This window comes from Myotis nattereri (assembly GCF_964212035.1).
Source record: "Myotis nattereri genome assembly, chromosome: 5".
Classification (NCBI taxonomy): domain Eukaryota; kingdom Metazoa; phylum Chordata; class Mammalia; order Chiroptera; family Vespertilionidae; genus Myotis; species Myotis nattereri.
In genome coordinates this window covers 105,021,383-105,035,405 of record NC_138080.1, presented here as the reverse complement: position 1 = coordinate 105,035,405, position 14,023 = coordinate 105,021,383, and the positions used below count along the sequence as shown (strand labels likewise).

At 58.7% G+C, this 14,023-nt stretch overlaps 1 protein-coding gene across 1 annotated transcript in view; it reads left to right on the top strand.

Moving 5' to 3' along the window:
* Window positions 1-14,023, top strand: part of STK10 (serine/threonine kinase 10) — a 78,053-nt gene that overhangs the window by 47,325 nt on the left and 16,705 nt on the right. The window contains exons 6-12 of the mRNA XM_081093513.1: window positions 192-386; window positions 873-954; window positions 3,578-3,712; window positions 5,436-5,975; window positions 8,684-8,814; window positions 12,410-12,533; window positions 12,994-13,173. Coding sequence (XP_080949639.1) covers window positions 192-386; window positions 873-954; window positions 3,578-3,712; window positions 5,436-5,975; window positions 8,684-8,814; window positions 12,410-12,533; window positions 12,994-13,173 — 1,387 coding nt within the window. The remainder of the gene's footprint in view (window positions 1-191; window positions 387-872; window positions 955-3,577; window positions 3,713-5,435; window positions 5,976-8,683; window positions 8,815-12,409; window positions 12,534-12,993; window positions 13,174-14,023) is intronic.

Below are 14,023 nucleotides of genomic sequence, written 5' to 3'. Positions count from 1 at the left end.
GGAACTGCAGCAGGCCGTGGCCCGGAGCCGCTTGGAGGGCGTCTTTCTGTATGAAGACATCTCAGCAAGACAGTGGGATGGACAGTGATGCAAACTGTGACTCGGGAAGTGCTGGCCCTTGACCCCGAGTCCCCGAGAAGCGCCGGCGGAGGCCAGGTGCTTAGCCCTCTGTTGTCGCTTGGTTGGTTCAGGATGGCGCCCGAGGTGGTGATGTGCGAGACCATGAAGGACACCCCCTACGACTACAAAGCCGACATCTGGTCCCTGGGCATCACGCTCATCGAGATGGCCCAGATCGAGCCCCCGCACCATGAGCTCAACCCCATGCGGGTCCTGCTCAAGATCGCCAAGTCGGACCCCCCCACGCTGCTCACCCCTTCCAAGTGGTAAGGAGCAGGGGTGTTGCTGGAGGGCCGGTGGCCGGGAGCGGGGCTGCGGGGGGGGTGGGGGTAGGTGGGGACCTGGGCCCCTGGGCCCTCCTGGCCTCTTGCTCCCCTCTATGCTCTCCCCACGGGCGCGCCCTCCCAGCAGACTGTGACTCAGCGACACGGGTCCCACGGTGGGAACAAGAGCCCAGGCGAGCCCAGCGGCCACCGGGCACGACCTTGGGCCAGGGTCTGGGGCTCGGCCTTGAACCCGAGTATGGCTGTGTCTTGCTCGGTGGCCTGAGGCAAGTCCCCGCGCCTCTGATTTCCACGTCCCGTGGACACAGTGATGTCCATGACGACAGGTCATCGCGCCGGCCCCGCCGCCTCCGCCTGTCGGCCCGTGAAGGCGCCCTTTGTCCCTTGGCGGGCGTGTGTGGGAAGCACAGACTCCGGGAGTGGAGCCTGACATGGGGAGTCTGAGCGGACTGCTGCCCCCGCCCCCAGGTCCGCGGAGTTCCGAGACTTCCTGAAGACGGCGCTGGACAAGAACCCCGAGACGCGGCCCAGCGCGGCGCAGCTCCTGGAGGTGAGGCCCCCCTCCCGGGGCCGCCCTGCCGCCTGGCCTTCCTTGGGGGGCAGATGGCAGAGATCGGCCATGAGCTGGGCGCCGATGCCTTCCTCACCCGGTCCAGGTGGCCGCGTGCACACCACTCACTCAGCGACCCACGCTCCTGGGCGCCTCCTAAACGCCGGCTCCCGTGCGGGAAGGGCGGCCGGGAAGGGGGCCCCCAGCCCGGTCCTCACGGATCTGGTGTCCTGTGGGGGCGCCGGGCAGACGGGCAGAGTTGGGCACTTGGCGGGGAGACGAAGGCTCTGGAGAAAACAGCACGGGCGGGCGGCCGGAGGGGTGGCGCTCCTGCAGAGGGAGGACACAGCGGGCTTTCCGTGTGAGCAACACCCAGGGGTGGCGAGGGCCGGCCAGCGCGGAGGCCACGGTCGGGGGGAGCACGCGTGGCATGAGCCGGGAAGAGCCAGGAGGCCTGGCGAGGAGCCGGGTGAGCGCAGGGGGCTGGAGATGAGAGTGGAGTGGTGTGTCCACCCTGGATTCGATGGTTCCCACGAGGACACGCAGGACTCAGGCCGCGTGCTCTCCACCGTGACCTGTTACAGCAGCGGGAGGCGGAGAGAAGGCGCGAGGGCACACCGGGCTCAGGCTGCCGGTCACACGGACACGCTGAGGCCCCCAGCGCCGAGCTGGGACAGGCGTGAGACGCCCGCGCTCCTCTGGGAGGGCGGCACCGTGGGGACGGTGTGTGGGCCGCAGTGGGAAGTCCTGGTGCACATCCCTTCCTGCTGTGCCTCCCGGGGCGAGTGGCTTGCCCTCTCTGACTTGGTTCTTGCTCTGAGGTGGGGATTACAGCCATGTCCCCTTGGCAGGGTGGCTGTGGGGGTTAAGCGAGAAGGTTCTAGAAAGAGCATAGCCTCACGATGGAGCACTAGGCTCGTTGATGTTTGACGGGTTGAAGAGAATTACTAACTAAATGGAGAGAGACCAGGTGGGACAGTGGGGCCTGTCTGTTAGGGGGCCCGGCTGTCCCCGCAGGTCCCTGTGGTGTATTTGACCAGAGGCCTCCTTTCCTGGGCCTGTGGGGTCAGGCGGGGCAGTGCTGGGAGGCGGCGGGGGCCAGCCAGAGGGGGGCGGGCCTGTGTCACAGGAGCTCCGGCCGCTGGGGGCCAATTGTTTCCTGTGAGCCGGCACCTCCGGCCTCCAGGACATTCCTCTGGGAAGGGACAGCTGTCCTCCATCCCCGCCTGGCAGACGCGGAGCCCTGACCCGAGCCGGGAATTTCCGTTCCGCGGCGGGAAAATGTCCTGCCGGAGGGACTCGGCGGGAGACAGAAAAGGCCGCAGGAGAAATGAGCGATCGCTGAGATACAGAAGACACGTCAGAGCTTAGCTTAGCGTGGGCCGCCGGGGGCTTGGTGCCTCTTCCCGAGCGGGAGGGGTGGGGCACGTCCCCTGCCCCCGGTGAGGACGCCCAGGTGCAGGCAGGCTTGGGGGGTCACCTGGCTGGGAGACACAGGTAGTTCCATATCGTGCCTCCAGCCCGCCCTCCAGCCCGCCCGCCTCGGGACTGGACGTCTGCTGAGGCCCCAGCAGCTTCGGTGTTTTGCAAGGCCTGTGAGAGACGTGACATTTCTGTGAGCCGCGGAGGGGCATGCACACACGGCCACACGCTTCTGCAGACACACATGTCCACCGCAGACACGTGCCAGGGTGCTCTCGGCAGCTTTACTCACAGGCACCCCAAACAGGAAGCAACACACATGTCCGTCCGCAGCGGAACGAATGCACGAACGAGCTGACATAGTCACGCAGTCAAAACACTGCACAGGGTTACCAAAGGGACAGTTCGCCAGTGCACACGACAAGGAGGGGACCCGAGTTTCAGCCACGGGGGGTGGCGTACTGGCGGACTCTGTTCATGTGACGCTGAAGAGCGGGCGGGCAGGACACCTCTGAGCTGGGCAGGGGGGGCTGGTGCTGACTGCCGGGGTACAGGGACCTTTTCCAGGTGAGGGGAGTGTTCTGTCTGGGGTGGTGGTCGCTCCAGGTCTTAGATATGTGAAGAATATGGGGAATATTGGCGATTTGTGACCCTGGCCCCTCTTTTTAAAGAAAATAAACAATGTGCAAACAGACCGCCCCCCGCATTGCTTCAGCTCCTGCTTCGGCCGCACACCTCTGTAGGCGTTAGCTTTTTTTTAAAATATATTTTATTGATTTTTTACAGAGAGGGATAGAGAGAAACATCGATGAGAGAGAAACATCGATCAGTTGCCTCGTGCACACTCCCCACATGCCCTTGACTGGAATCGAACCCGGGACCCTTGAGTCCGCAGGCCGATCCTCTATCGACTGAGCCAAACTGGTTAGGGCAGGCGTTATCTTTTTAATGGCCATGACCTCCTGGTGGGTTTGGCAGCATCGTCTCTACTGCAGAGGTGAGCACGTGTCTGCCGCCCAGAGAGGGTAAGTGACTCGCTCAGTGTCACACAGCCGGTGATGGGCAGTCGGGATTGGCCCCCTTTCTGCCACACACAGGACTTTCTGAGCTTCCCCCGGGTCTCCCTGACCAAGGTCACGTCACCCCAACCTCTGCCTGCCCTCCTCGCCCAGCCGGGCTAATCCGTGTCCTGTCCCCGCAGCATCCCTTCGTCAGCGGCGTCACCAGTAACAAGGCTCTGCGGGAGCTGGTGGCCGAGGCCAAGGCCGAGGTGATGGAGGAGATTGAAGACGGCCGGGAGGAGGGGGAGGAGGAGGACTCCGTGGACGCCACCTCGGTAAGGCCCGGAAGAATGGGTGCTGGGAGGGACAGGCCCCCCGCAGGCCGTGGCTCCTGTGAGGGGGGCGCCCAGAGGAGCAGGAAGGATTCCTTTCTGTGTCTCCCCAGCTTGGAGGTCACCGGCTCCCATGCCACAGGTTACGTAAGCTGGCACGTGGGCCAGGGCGTGTTGGCGGGTCCCATCAATTTTCAGGAAAGACCAGAATCTAGATTTCCACGAGATACCAATTTGTAACAGGTGGCTGCTGCTCTTGCTTCCCAGCCTTTCCCGTGGTGGCTCACATCCACCATGAGCCTGTCTTGAGTGTCCTGTGTGGGGATTGGGTACAGGCTGCACGTGGTCAGAGGCGGCAGGCCCCGCCCGACCTCCCCGAGTGCCCAGGGGACCCGTGTCTGGGCACGGTGGTAACCCACCTGCAGTGTCAGCACTTGGCTGGACTTAAATTTAAAGGAAAGCTAATTTAAATATTAAAACCATGTGAGCCGGTGAACATGCCTGTGGGCGGGGCCTGTCCTGCGTTGTTGGATGGCGGGTCCAGTCGGCTGGGGAGGGCCTCTGGGAGGACATTCACTCCCCAGTACAGATGGCGCCTTGGACCTCGTGAGGCAGGAGCTGGGCGTTGGTGTGGGAGGGCAGGATCAGATCTGAGCTTCTGAGCCCTTGCTCTGGGTGCTGAAGAAGTTGGGTTAGAGTTGCTTCTGGAAGCTTCCATATGCAAGGTCAAAACAACGGTTGTCAGAGCCCAAGGGAATTGTGAGTGCATCAGTATCAAGTCTGAAAACAGGCAGACCAACCAACCGACAGTACTTAGAGACTGAAGTCAGGACAGCGATTATGTCAAGGGGAAGGATGGGCCCGGCAGGGGTTCCCTGGGGCGGGGCACGGTTCCACTCCTCACCTGGATGGTGGCTGCGTGGTGCTCACTTTATGCGTTAGGCTGAACATTTAGGTTTTATTTAGATAAATGAGTGTCCGTTTCTTAATAGCAAAATTTCCAATACTTTCCAACCCCCAAAAGTTCCAAAAATGAAACGAAACTTGAGTGGCTGGCCCGGCCAGTGTAGCTCAGTGGTTGAGCGTCAACCCATGAACCAAGAGGTTTGATTCCCAGTCAGGGCACATGCCTGGGTTGGGGGCTTGACCCCCAGTGGGGGGCGTGCAAGAGGCAGCCAATCAATGATTCTCATTGTTGTTTCTATCCTTCTCTCCCTCTCCCTTCCTCTCTCTGAAATCAAAAGAAAAAATAAGTTAGTGGCTGGTAGGTGGAATCTAGTCTTGGGTAAGTTTATTTTGGATTTTATGCAATTTTAAAAAAGCCTTTAACTAGTTGCCATCTGAAAATCAGGAGCTGTCATGTGAAAGTCCAGATTCTGGCTTGTCCTGAAAAATTTGGAAGGTCTGGCCAGAGGGGACCCATTTTCCCACACCGTCACATTGGCTGGAGCTGAGCAGCCGCTGGCCACAGATGCCTGCACTCCTAGGAAGAATAACAGGCATTAAACTAAGATTTGAGACAATCAGAAGACTCCTGTTCCTCAGAACAAGTAGTACTGTGGCTGCTGGTTAGGCAGTCGGGAGTGGTGAGGACTGGGGCTCGCTGGAAGTGATACCTACTCATCTCCTCGGCCTGGGCCCACGTCACCCTGTCGGTGTCTGTGTTTCTGGCTGTTGCCTTGTACAGACAGCAGCATGGCCTTGACTATCTTTTCTTTTCCTCTAGCCCCTAGGGGACCACACTCGCACCTCTTCTGAGGTGAGTCAGGTGAGCCTCGATGCCAACAAGCCTCTCCAGGAGCCACCTGTCACTCCAGTGCCACCCGGCCAGCCTCAGGACCGGGAGAACGGGCCCAGCCTGCCCTCGGGGGACAGTTCCCTCCAGACCACCAAGCCCCCGGATGTGGCCGCTGGGAATGAGAATGGCCTCGCCGTGCCCGTGCCTCTCCGCAAGTCCCGGCCAGTGTCGATGGGCGCCAGAATTCAGGTGCCCGAGGAGAAGCAGGGGGCTGACCAGGCTGGGGACCTCAGTCCCACAGCCAACCAGCCCCGGAAGACAAGCCAGAGCCGCCCCATCAGCAGCGCCCTGGAGACCTTGGGCAGCGAGAAGCTGGCCAACGGCAGCCTGGAGCTCCCCACCCCGGCCTCTCCTTCCAAGAGGGACTCGGACTGTGGCAGCCTGTCCACCTCCGAGAGCATGGGCTACAGCACCTCCCTGTCAGCTGACCTGTCCCTGAACAGAGAGACGGGCTCTCTGTCCATCAAGGTAACGTCCCGTGTGGCGCACAGGCCGGGAGCAGGCTGTTCGGCTCCGTTTGGGTTTCTGAGAGCAGTTGGTGGCTGCCTTTCGTTTCTAAGTGGCTCACACGGATTGCTCTTTCCTTTTTTAAAAAGATATTTTTATTGCCCGGCTGGCGTGGCTCAGTGGTTGAACATCAACCCAGGAACCAGGAGTTCACAGTTTGATTCCGGTCAGGGCACGTGCCAGGGTTGCGGGCTCGCTCCTCAGTGTGGGGCGTGCAGGAAGCAGCCGATGGATGGTTCTCTCTCGTCACTGATGTTTCCGACTCTCTCCCTGGAATGGGGCTTTTAGTTCGACTCCGTTTAATTTTCAAAATATCCGAGTTCATCTGGGATTTAGTCATAGCGAACAGTTTGTTTGGTTGAAACAGTAAGTTTCAACTTGGTTTCCATTTAAATTGGGTTTGGTTAGCGGCCCTGGTGAAATCGGGGAGAGGATTCTAGAAGTGGAAGTTCTCTTGTTTGTGCTGACGGTGGAGTCAGTGAAAGGGAGTGGGCTCGGGCCGACTCCCAGCTCAGTGGCCTTTCTGGGAGGAACTCTGTGAACGACAGGACCGCTGTGCCTGAGGGCCTGGCACTGCAAAGTGCTTTTAAAAACAAGATAAAACGAAAGAGGCCCCTTCATCCGTGTGCAGACGAGCAGACGGAGGCTCAGGTGGGCTCTGGGGGCTGGGGAGACCCACGCTCTGGGCTCTGAGCCCCGCATGCCGTTCTGCCTTCCCGTTGGGGCTGTGGCCTCGTGTCTGTCCTCCGGTGGCCGGAGGGCTGGCGGCTCCGACAGATCTCGGCATGCGCTCGCCCTCACTGTCACCGCTGGTCACTTCCTTGCCTGGGCCACACTGAGGGTCCCCCTCCAACCAAGGCTGAGGTTAGGGAAGTTCCTGTATCTTTCTGGTTTTTCCTTTCATTGCTTACTTGGTGAAAACACCCAGTAGAGAGTCAGAAGTACTTGCCAACGGGAAGGGACTGAAGCAGCCACTGCCCACGGGCTCTGCGGCAGGAGAAGGCGCAGTGCTGAGGCCGCCAGGACGGGCAGGCAGCAGCTCCGATGGCTCACTGCCTCGGGCCCATCCTAGGACAGGAGCCTGTCTCCCCTCCTCTTAAAGCAGCGGTTCTCAACCTGTGGGTCGCGACCCCTTTGGGGGTCGAATGACCCTTTCACAGGGGTCGCCTAAGACCACCGGAAAACACATATATAATTACATATTGTTTTTGTGATGAATCACTATGCTTTAATTATGTTCAATTTGTGCCAATGAAATTGGGGGTCGCCGAAACCGGTTTGGCTCAGTGGATAGAGCGTCAGCCTGTGGACTGAAAGGTCCCAGGTTCGATTCCGATCAAGGGCATGTACCTGGGTTGCGGGCACATCCCCAGTGGGAGATGTGCAGGAGGCAGCTGATCGATGTTTCTCTCTCATCGATGTTTCTAACTCTCTATCTCTCTCCCTTCTTCTCTGTAAAAAATCAATAAAATATATTAAAAAAAAAAAAAGAAATTGGGGGTCACCACAACATGAGGAGCTGTAATAAAGGGTCGCGGGGCGAAGGTTGAGAACCGCTGTTAAAGAGACTGAAGGAGTGGAGAAGAGCCATCCCCCAGAGGAGGGGCCCGCCCCTTCCCGAGGACAAGGACGCTGCGAACACTTCCGCTGGCTGATGGCAGGGAGTCAGGGACGTGGCTGTTCTGATGAGTCCACCGGGGCTGCCTTGCCTCAGACGGGCGGCCCTGTGACTGTCGTGAATTGAGTCCTAGGACACGTGAGCCGGACACGGCGGGGAGAGGGGTCGGGGTGGCTGTTCAGGGTGATGATGTCCAGAGCCCCTGCGTTCCGACAGCAGGAGCCGGGTCCGAGCGACCGAGGGCACCGGGACTGACTGAGGGGAGCACCGGGCCCTCCGCTCCCCCTCTGGGCTGGGGGCCCCAGGCCAGGTGGAAAGGCAGGGCTGGGCGCAGCAGGAGGGCGGAAGCCAGCTGAGAGGTTAGAGAGGGAGCGACCTGCGGGCTCCAGTGCAGGCGCAGGGCGGCATCGGACTCGGGAGAACTGGCCGAGGGCCGTGAGCAGCTCCCGGAGTCTGGGCGGTGCTCTGCAAGCCTGAGAAATGCTGATTATTCACAGGAAAAGATAAAGATTATGAATAAGCTCCTGGTGCCTCCAGACGGGTGTGGCCCAGTGGAGTTCAGGTCAGATCAGGCTTGGCTGCCAAATCCCTTATGCACGTGGTTTTCCGGGCTCTGGGTTTTGGTGTTGTGAACACCAGACTGTGCCTGCAAACACCAAGTGCTGCACAGTTGCCAAGAGCCGGCCCGCGTTTTCTCACTGAACCACCTGGGAGGCAAGCACTGCTTTTCTCCGACAAGACCAGGAAGCTGAGGCTGCCGGGACAAGGGACCTGCCCAGGGTCATAGAGCCAGTAGGTGGTAGAGGATTAGAAATGTCCCGTGTGTGGGAGTGCTGGCCGCTAGGGGGGCACGGCATGGGGTAGTGTCTGAAGGCCAAGGTCAGGGAGCGGAATGGGGGTAATAAGTTCAGACACTCACATCCCTGCGTCGAGAGGCTTGAAGCAAAGGGAAGGTGGGCAGCCGCGCCCTCCCTGGGTGTGCAGCCACACTGCGCCACCCGCGGACTCTTAGCTGACAGGCTGAGCTTTGCCTAATGATTGCCCCTGCCAGGACTCCAGGCTGCACAATAAAACCCTCAAGAGGACACGCAAGTTTGTGGTGGACGGCGTGGAGGTGAGCATCACCACCTCCAAGATCATCAGCGAAGATGAGAAGAAGGACGAGGAGATGAGATTTCTCAGGCAAGCTGGGGAAGGAACGCCGAGGGAGCTAACGGGGCGGGGTGGGGTGGAGGGACGGGCGTGGGGTGGGTGAGAGAGCTGTCTACAGCGTGAAGTGAAGGATCAGTGAGACAAAAGGAAACTGCTTTAGCTTGAGATGCTGCACTCCCTAGCCCACCCATTCCCTCACCCATCTATCTATTCCACCCACCCACCCTTCTATCCATTCATCTATCCGTCCTCAGTCCACCCATGCATGTATCCACCCACCCACCCTTCTATCCATTCATCTGTCCATCATCAGCACCCATGCATGTATCCACCCACCCACCCACCAGGTTGAGGGACATGGTGACCCATATGGTTGGGGCTGTTGGCTTTGTAGAACTTATACCTGATGGGCCAACACCCAACACACAAGGTAATTCCCAGTTGTGGTTCATGTGAAGGAAGTAAGGGGTGATGACAGTGAGCGCCTGGGCTGGGGCAGGCTGCTCCGAGGGAACCCCCTGAACAGAACCTGCAGGGGGAGAGGAGCTGGCCACCAGCAGCCCGCGGGCTGACCGCTCGGCTGGCTCGGGAGCTGAGAGGACAGGGCTGGGTGTGGTCCCGGAGTCCTCAGGGCCTGTGGGTCGGGGCGGGGGAGTGTGGGTGTTACCCCAGCGGGAGTGAAACAGCTGGAGAGTGCGCAGCTCTCGTGCCCCTTGTGGAAGGTGGCGCTGGCTGGGGGTGAGGCTGGGCTGTAGAGGAGACCCCTTCAGGACAGCGGCGCCGAAGAGGTGGTCAGACTTCACGTACATTTTGGAGCAAAACCCATGAGACTGGCGTGGGGAGGAGGGTGCGAGGCAAAGCCATCTGCTAGGAGCCATCTCTGCACTTCTAAGGCGTTCAGGCCCCGAAAGCCTTCCTCAGGGAGACCCTGTCTTGCCATTTTGTAAACGAGGAGACTGCTTCTTGGCAGGCCGGTCACCGACCCCAGTCACCCAAGGGAGAGGGGTGGAGCTGAGGCTGTCGTGAGGCCTGGCGGAGGGAGGATTCTGGAGGCTTCCGCCACCGGCCGGCCGTGCAGCTTCCTGGGGCTGCTGAGCAAGGGGCGGGGGCTTAGCAGGCAGGAGGCCTGGTGCCCTGCAGCCCCCTTGGGGCCAGGCCTGGGCAGGTAAATTCACTTTTGGTTTAGAGAACAGTTCTAGAACGTCAAACACATTCATGTTTTTAAAAAGCACCAACAGCCCAAAGCCACAGGCGAGCAGTTCGGCTGCCTGGGGTCACCTGGCCCTTGTAGGAAGCAGGAGACCAGGCAGACAGGCAGACGCCACTGGGGCGTAGCTGTGTACACGCGCGCCCTTCGGTGTCATCTGTGTGGGTTGGGCCAGTGGGGAGGGACCGGCTGCTGTCAGGGGGTGCCACCTCCTGTTTGAATGGTCCCCTGGGAGGTGACTTGCACTCCTCCGGCTTCAGACCTCAGGGGCTGGCTCTCCATCTCCCCTCCGGGAACTTTAGGTTTCTGGGGTTGAAACTGCAGACTCGCCACCCCATCGAGAAGCGATGCCGTCTGGCCTGAACAGAGGAGCTGTGTGCTTGCTGCTCAGGCTCGGAAGGGGAGACCTGGCCGAGGCGGAGGAGAGGTGCTCTCGAGCAACAAGGCTTTCTTGTTTGCCTGTGGTCCTGAGGCCTGAGCAGCCGGCAAGCGTGGCCAGGCCGCCAGGCCGCAGGGGTGGAAGGCGCCGGTCATCCCCAGCTGGCCACAGCCCTCGTCACCCCTGGGTCCCAGCATTTCCGGAGGACTGGGCAGGCAGGCGTCAGGACCATGGGACTGACTCACTCTCTCCCAGATCGAGGCTTCTAGGCCCACGTTCTTTCTGTTTTCCCCCAAAACTGCGGGCGCTGGTTGTTTCCTTCCTCCGCCACCTGCCTGTCTGCCCGCCTTCCCTGTGAGAGAGGGCGGGGCAGAAGGGGAGGTCAGAAGCTGGCTGTTGATCCCTTTGTCTTTCGGTCAGTTGTTCTGGAAGCCTGTTTCTCTTGAGGCAAGATTTCCATTTCTTTGTTGAGACTCTCAGAGCCGCCTCCTGCCTTCTCCTTCCTGGAGGGCGGGCAGAGGCTCAGCTGAAGCTCTTCTAGGTGGCTGTACAAATGTCTCTGCTTTTCCCAGAGGCCTTTGGCTCTGCTTCCTCATTGTCATTTGAGAAGTCACCATTAGGGCGTGTGTGCTGTGTGCCAGGCAGGGCAGTGCAGGTATCACCTCATTTAACCCTCCAGGAACCTGAGAGGTGGAGATGATCTGCCCCATGTGACAGCCGCCTGCAAGGCTGAGCGAGGCCGAGGGCGCCCAGCTGCAGAGTCGGCAGAGCTAAGATTCGAACTCGGTCCCTCGGACCCCAGATGTGGCCTCTCCTCCTGCAGCTGTTGGCGGGCTCCCCGAGCAGCTCTACCCTCTCCGAGCTGCGAGGAAGGGGTCACAGTGGGGACCCCGTGGAGCAGCCTGCAGACCCTGGGCGAGAACAGGACACAGCTGCCGGAGAGCCCCTTTCAGTCACAGGCCCAATTCTTCCCCCATCATTTTAATTTCTTCTTCTTGTCTGATTATATAAACGGCACATATCAGTTTTCAATGGACTTGCTCAGAAAGAGCCACATAAACATTTTGGGGTTTATCCTGCCAGTGTTTTCTGTGAATATATACACTGGCAATACACAGGTTACAAAATTAAGGTGTACATTGTAAATAGGAAATAGGATATGGTTCAAAACTCAGAAAAAGCGGGTAAACAGTGAAAAATCTCCCTCGTTCACTTTCCTGCCAGGCGCCCAGTCCCCTCCTGGTGTTGCTACTTTTTGCTGTAATCCTTCCAGAAATACAGTGTGTAGATAGGAAAGTAAACTCACATACCCCTGTGCACACACATACACTCTTTTCCCCCATCCAGATGGTAGGGTTGCCTAATAGATCCACCTGTCAACTTAGAGCTCATCCCGTCTCTCTCATAAAGAATTGTTGCATTTTAAATACATGGTTTTCCACGTAATTGTCTTCTAAAACCTGATTTTTAATTACATCAGATGGCTATGTTTTCATTTAATTAGACCTATACTGAGGGACTGTTACTGATATCCTTGTTCACCGTTGTTGTGCATGTGTGAATGCTGCTTTAGAATATTATCCCCAAGTGGAACTCTTATCTCAAAGGGCACAAACTTATTGCCAAACTGTCCTCCAGGAATGTTGTACCAGTTTATACCTCAGCAGGATACAAAAGTATCGATTTCTCCTATAATCTCACCTGTTTAATTCATTAGAATGGCACTCCTTTCTAATTTACATTTCATATCTATATACGTTATTTAAACATTTCTTGTCTTTTGTTTCATGTCTGTTCACGTTCTGTGTCACTGTTTAAATTTAGGATATTCCTGTTTTACTGATTTGTAAGTACTCTTTACATATTAAGGTTGTGAATGTTTTGTCCGCCCATAAATGTCAAATGGAGCCCGAGTTCTAACGCTGCCTCTGCCCCAGTGTGGTGCTGCTCCACCTCCAGCCTTCAGTGCCCCTCGCTGTGAGTTCTGGGATCTCTGAGGCCACGTTCTGACTGCGGTGTCCACACCGTTTAACCCTCAGGCGCCAGGAACTCCGAGAGCTTCGGCTGCTCCAGAAAGAGGAGCATCGGAACCAGAACCAGCTGAGCAGAAAGCACGAACTGCAGCTGGAGCAGATGCATAAACGTTTTGAACAAGAAATCAACGTGAGTGCGAGGAAAGATGGGCCCCGGTGGGCTCCTTGCCTCCGTTTTTCTTTAAGCAGAAGCTGCAGAGTGGGGGTGGTCGCGCGGCGGAGAGTAACCCACCGTTGTCCAGTTCCCCTGCTTTCCTGGTGTCATTAGGCTTTGACGTGTACCATAGAATCACATGAAGGTCACAGAGCCTCTCTGAGTCACACCGGAGCATCTCTAGAGGGAAACTAGTCTGTGCTGAGCACCAGGCGAGAACCTGCAAGGTAGATGGTCTGTCCCCCTTTTGCACATGAGGAAAGAGACTCAGAGAGGTCAAGCGACTTGTCTCAGGTCACACAGTGAGGAGGTGACGGAGCTGGGATTTAAGCCCAGGCCTGAGGACAAGTTCCGGGCTCTTCCCATCCCGCTCCCCATCTTCCTCCCAGCGGCTTATAAAGTGACTTTGCGGAACTCCTCTTCCTGCTCCTTGCAGGCCAAGAAGAAGTTCTTTGACACGGAGCTGGAGAACCTGGAGCGACAGCAGAAGCAGCAAGTAGAGAAGATGGAGCAGGACCACGCTGTGCGCCGCCGGGACGAGGCCAAGCGGATCCGCCTGGAGCAGGAGCGGGACTACACCAGGTTCCAGGAGCAGCTCAAGCTGATGAAGAAGGAGGTGAGTGAGTGTTGGGCCGAGGCCGGGTGTCCAGGCAGACGAGGACCCTCTTGGTTATAAGCAATTCAAACCTTAGCTCAGCCTCGCCCCAGCACAGAGGGAATTTGGGGGAGCTTGTTTTCCTGCAGAGCCCCCGTCCAGGTATGTCTGGATCGCCGTGCCCCGGCCGCACCAGGAGGAGCCACTCCTGTGTCACCGGGCTCTGCTTTCCTGTGTGGACTCGGCTCCCAGGCAGGCCCTCGCCACGTGGTCTCGGGCAGTTGCCTCTGCCCCTCCAGCTTCCCAACTCCCAGCTGAGAGCAGGGGAGAAGGAAGGATGGCGGCCTGGGAAATTTGAGATGCTGTCACCAGCAGGGGGCGTGGGTGCTGGGTGGGCAGACGCACGTGTCCTCCATGCCCCCCCCCCCTTTTCTCCCAGAAGAGCAGTTCCTGAGTTTGTACCCATGCAGCCTCTCCCTTTCCCCTCACCCAGCTGGAAGGGGGAGGTGGCCAAGAGGGAGATGGTCCTGAGACAAGGGGAGGGAGGGGGCTTTCAGCCTGCCCCGGGGTCCCTAAGAACAGCCCCCACCCCCACCCCCCTGGGTGAGCCAGACACCGGGATGCGACACTTGTGCTTTCCTAGGCTCTCAGGAGGGAGGAGGGAGACAGGAGGTGGAAGCCCCCAGGGTGGGCACACCAATCCAGGCCATTCCCAATCTCCAGATGGGAGCAGTGGGTGGACAACCTCTAGGGGTAGTCCACGGTACGGGCCAGGGCAGGTCGGGGGCTCAAAGCCCAGCTCCCAGACTGCACTGTGATGGGCATGGCATTTGGTGTCGCCAAGGGACCTGAGGGAGCAGGGCTGGGGCTG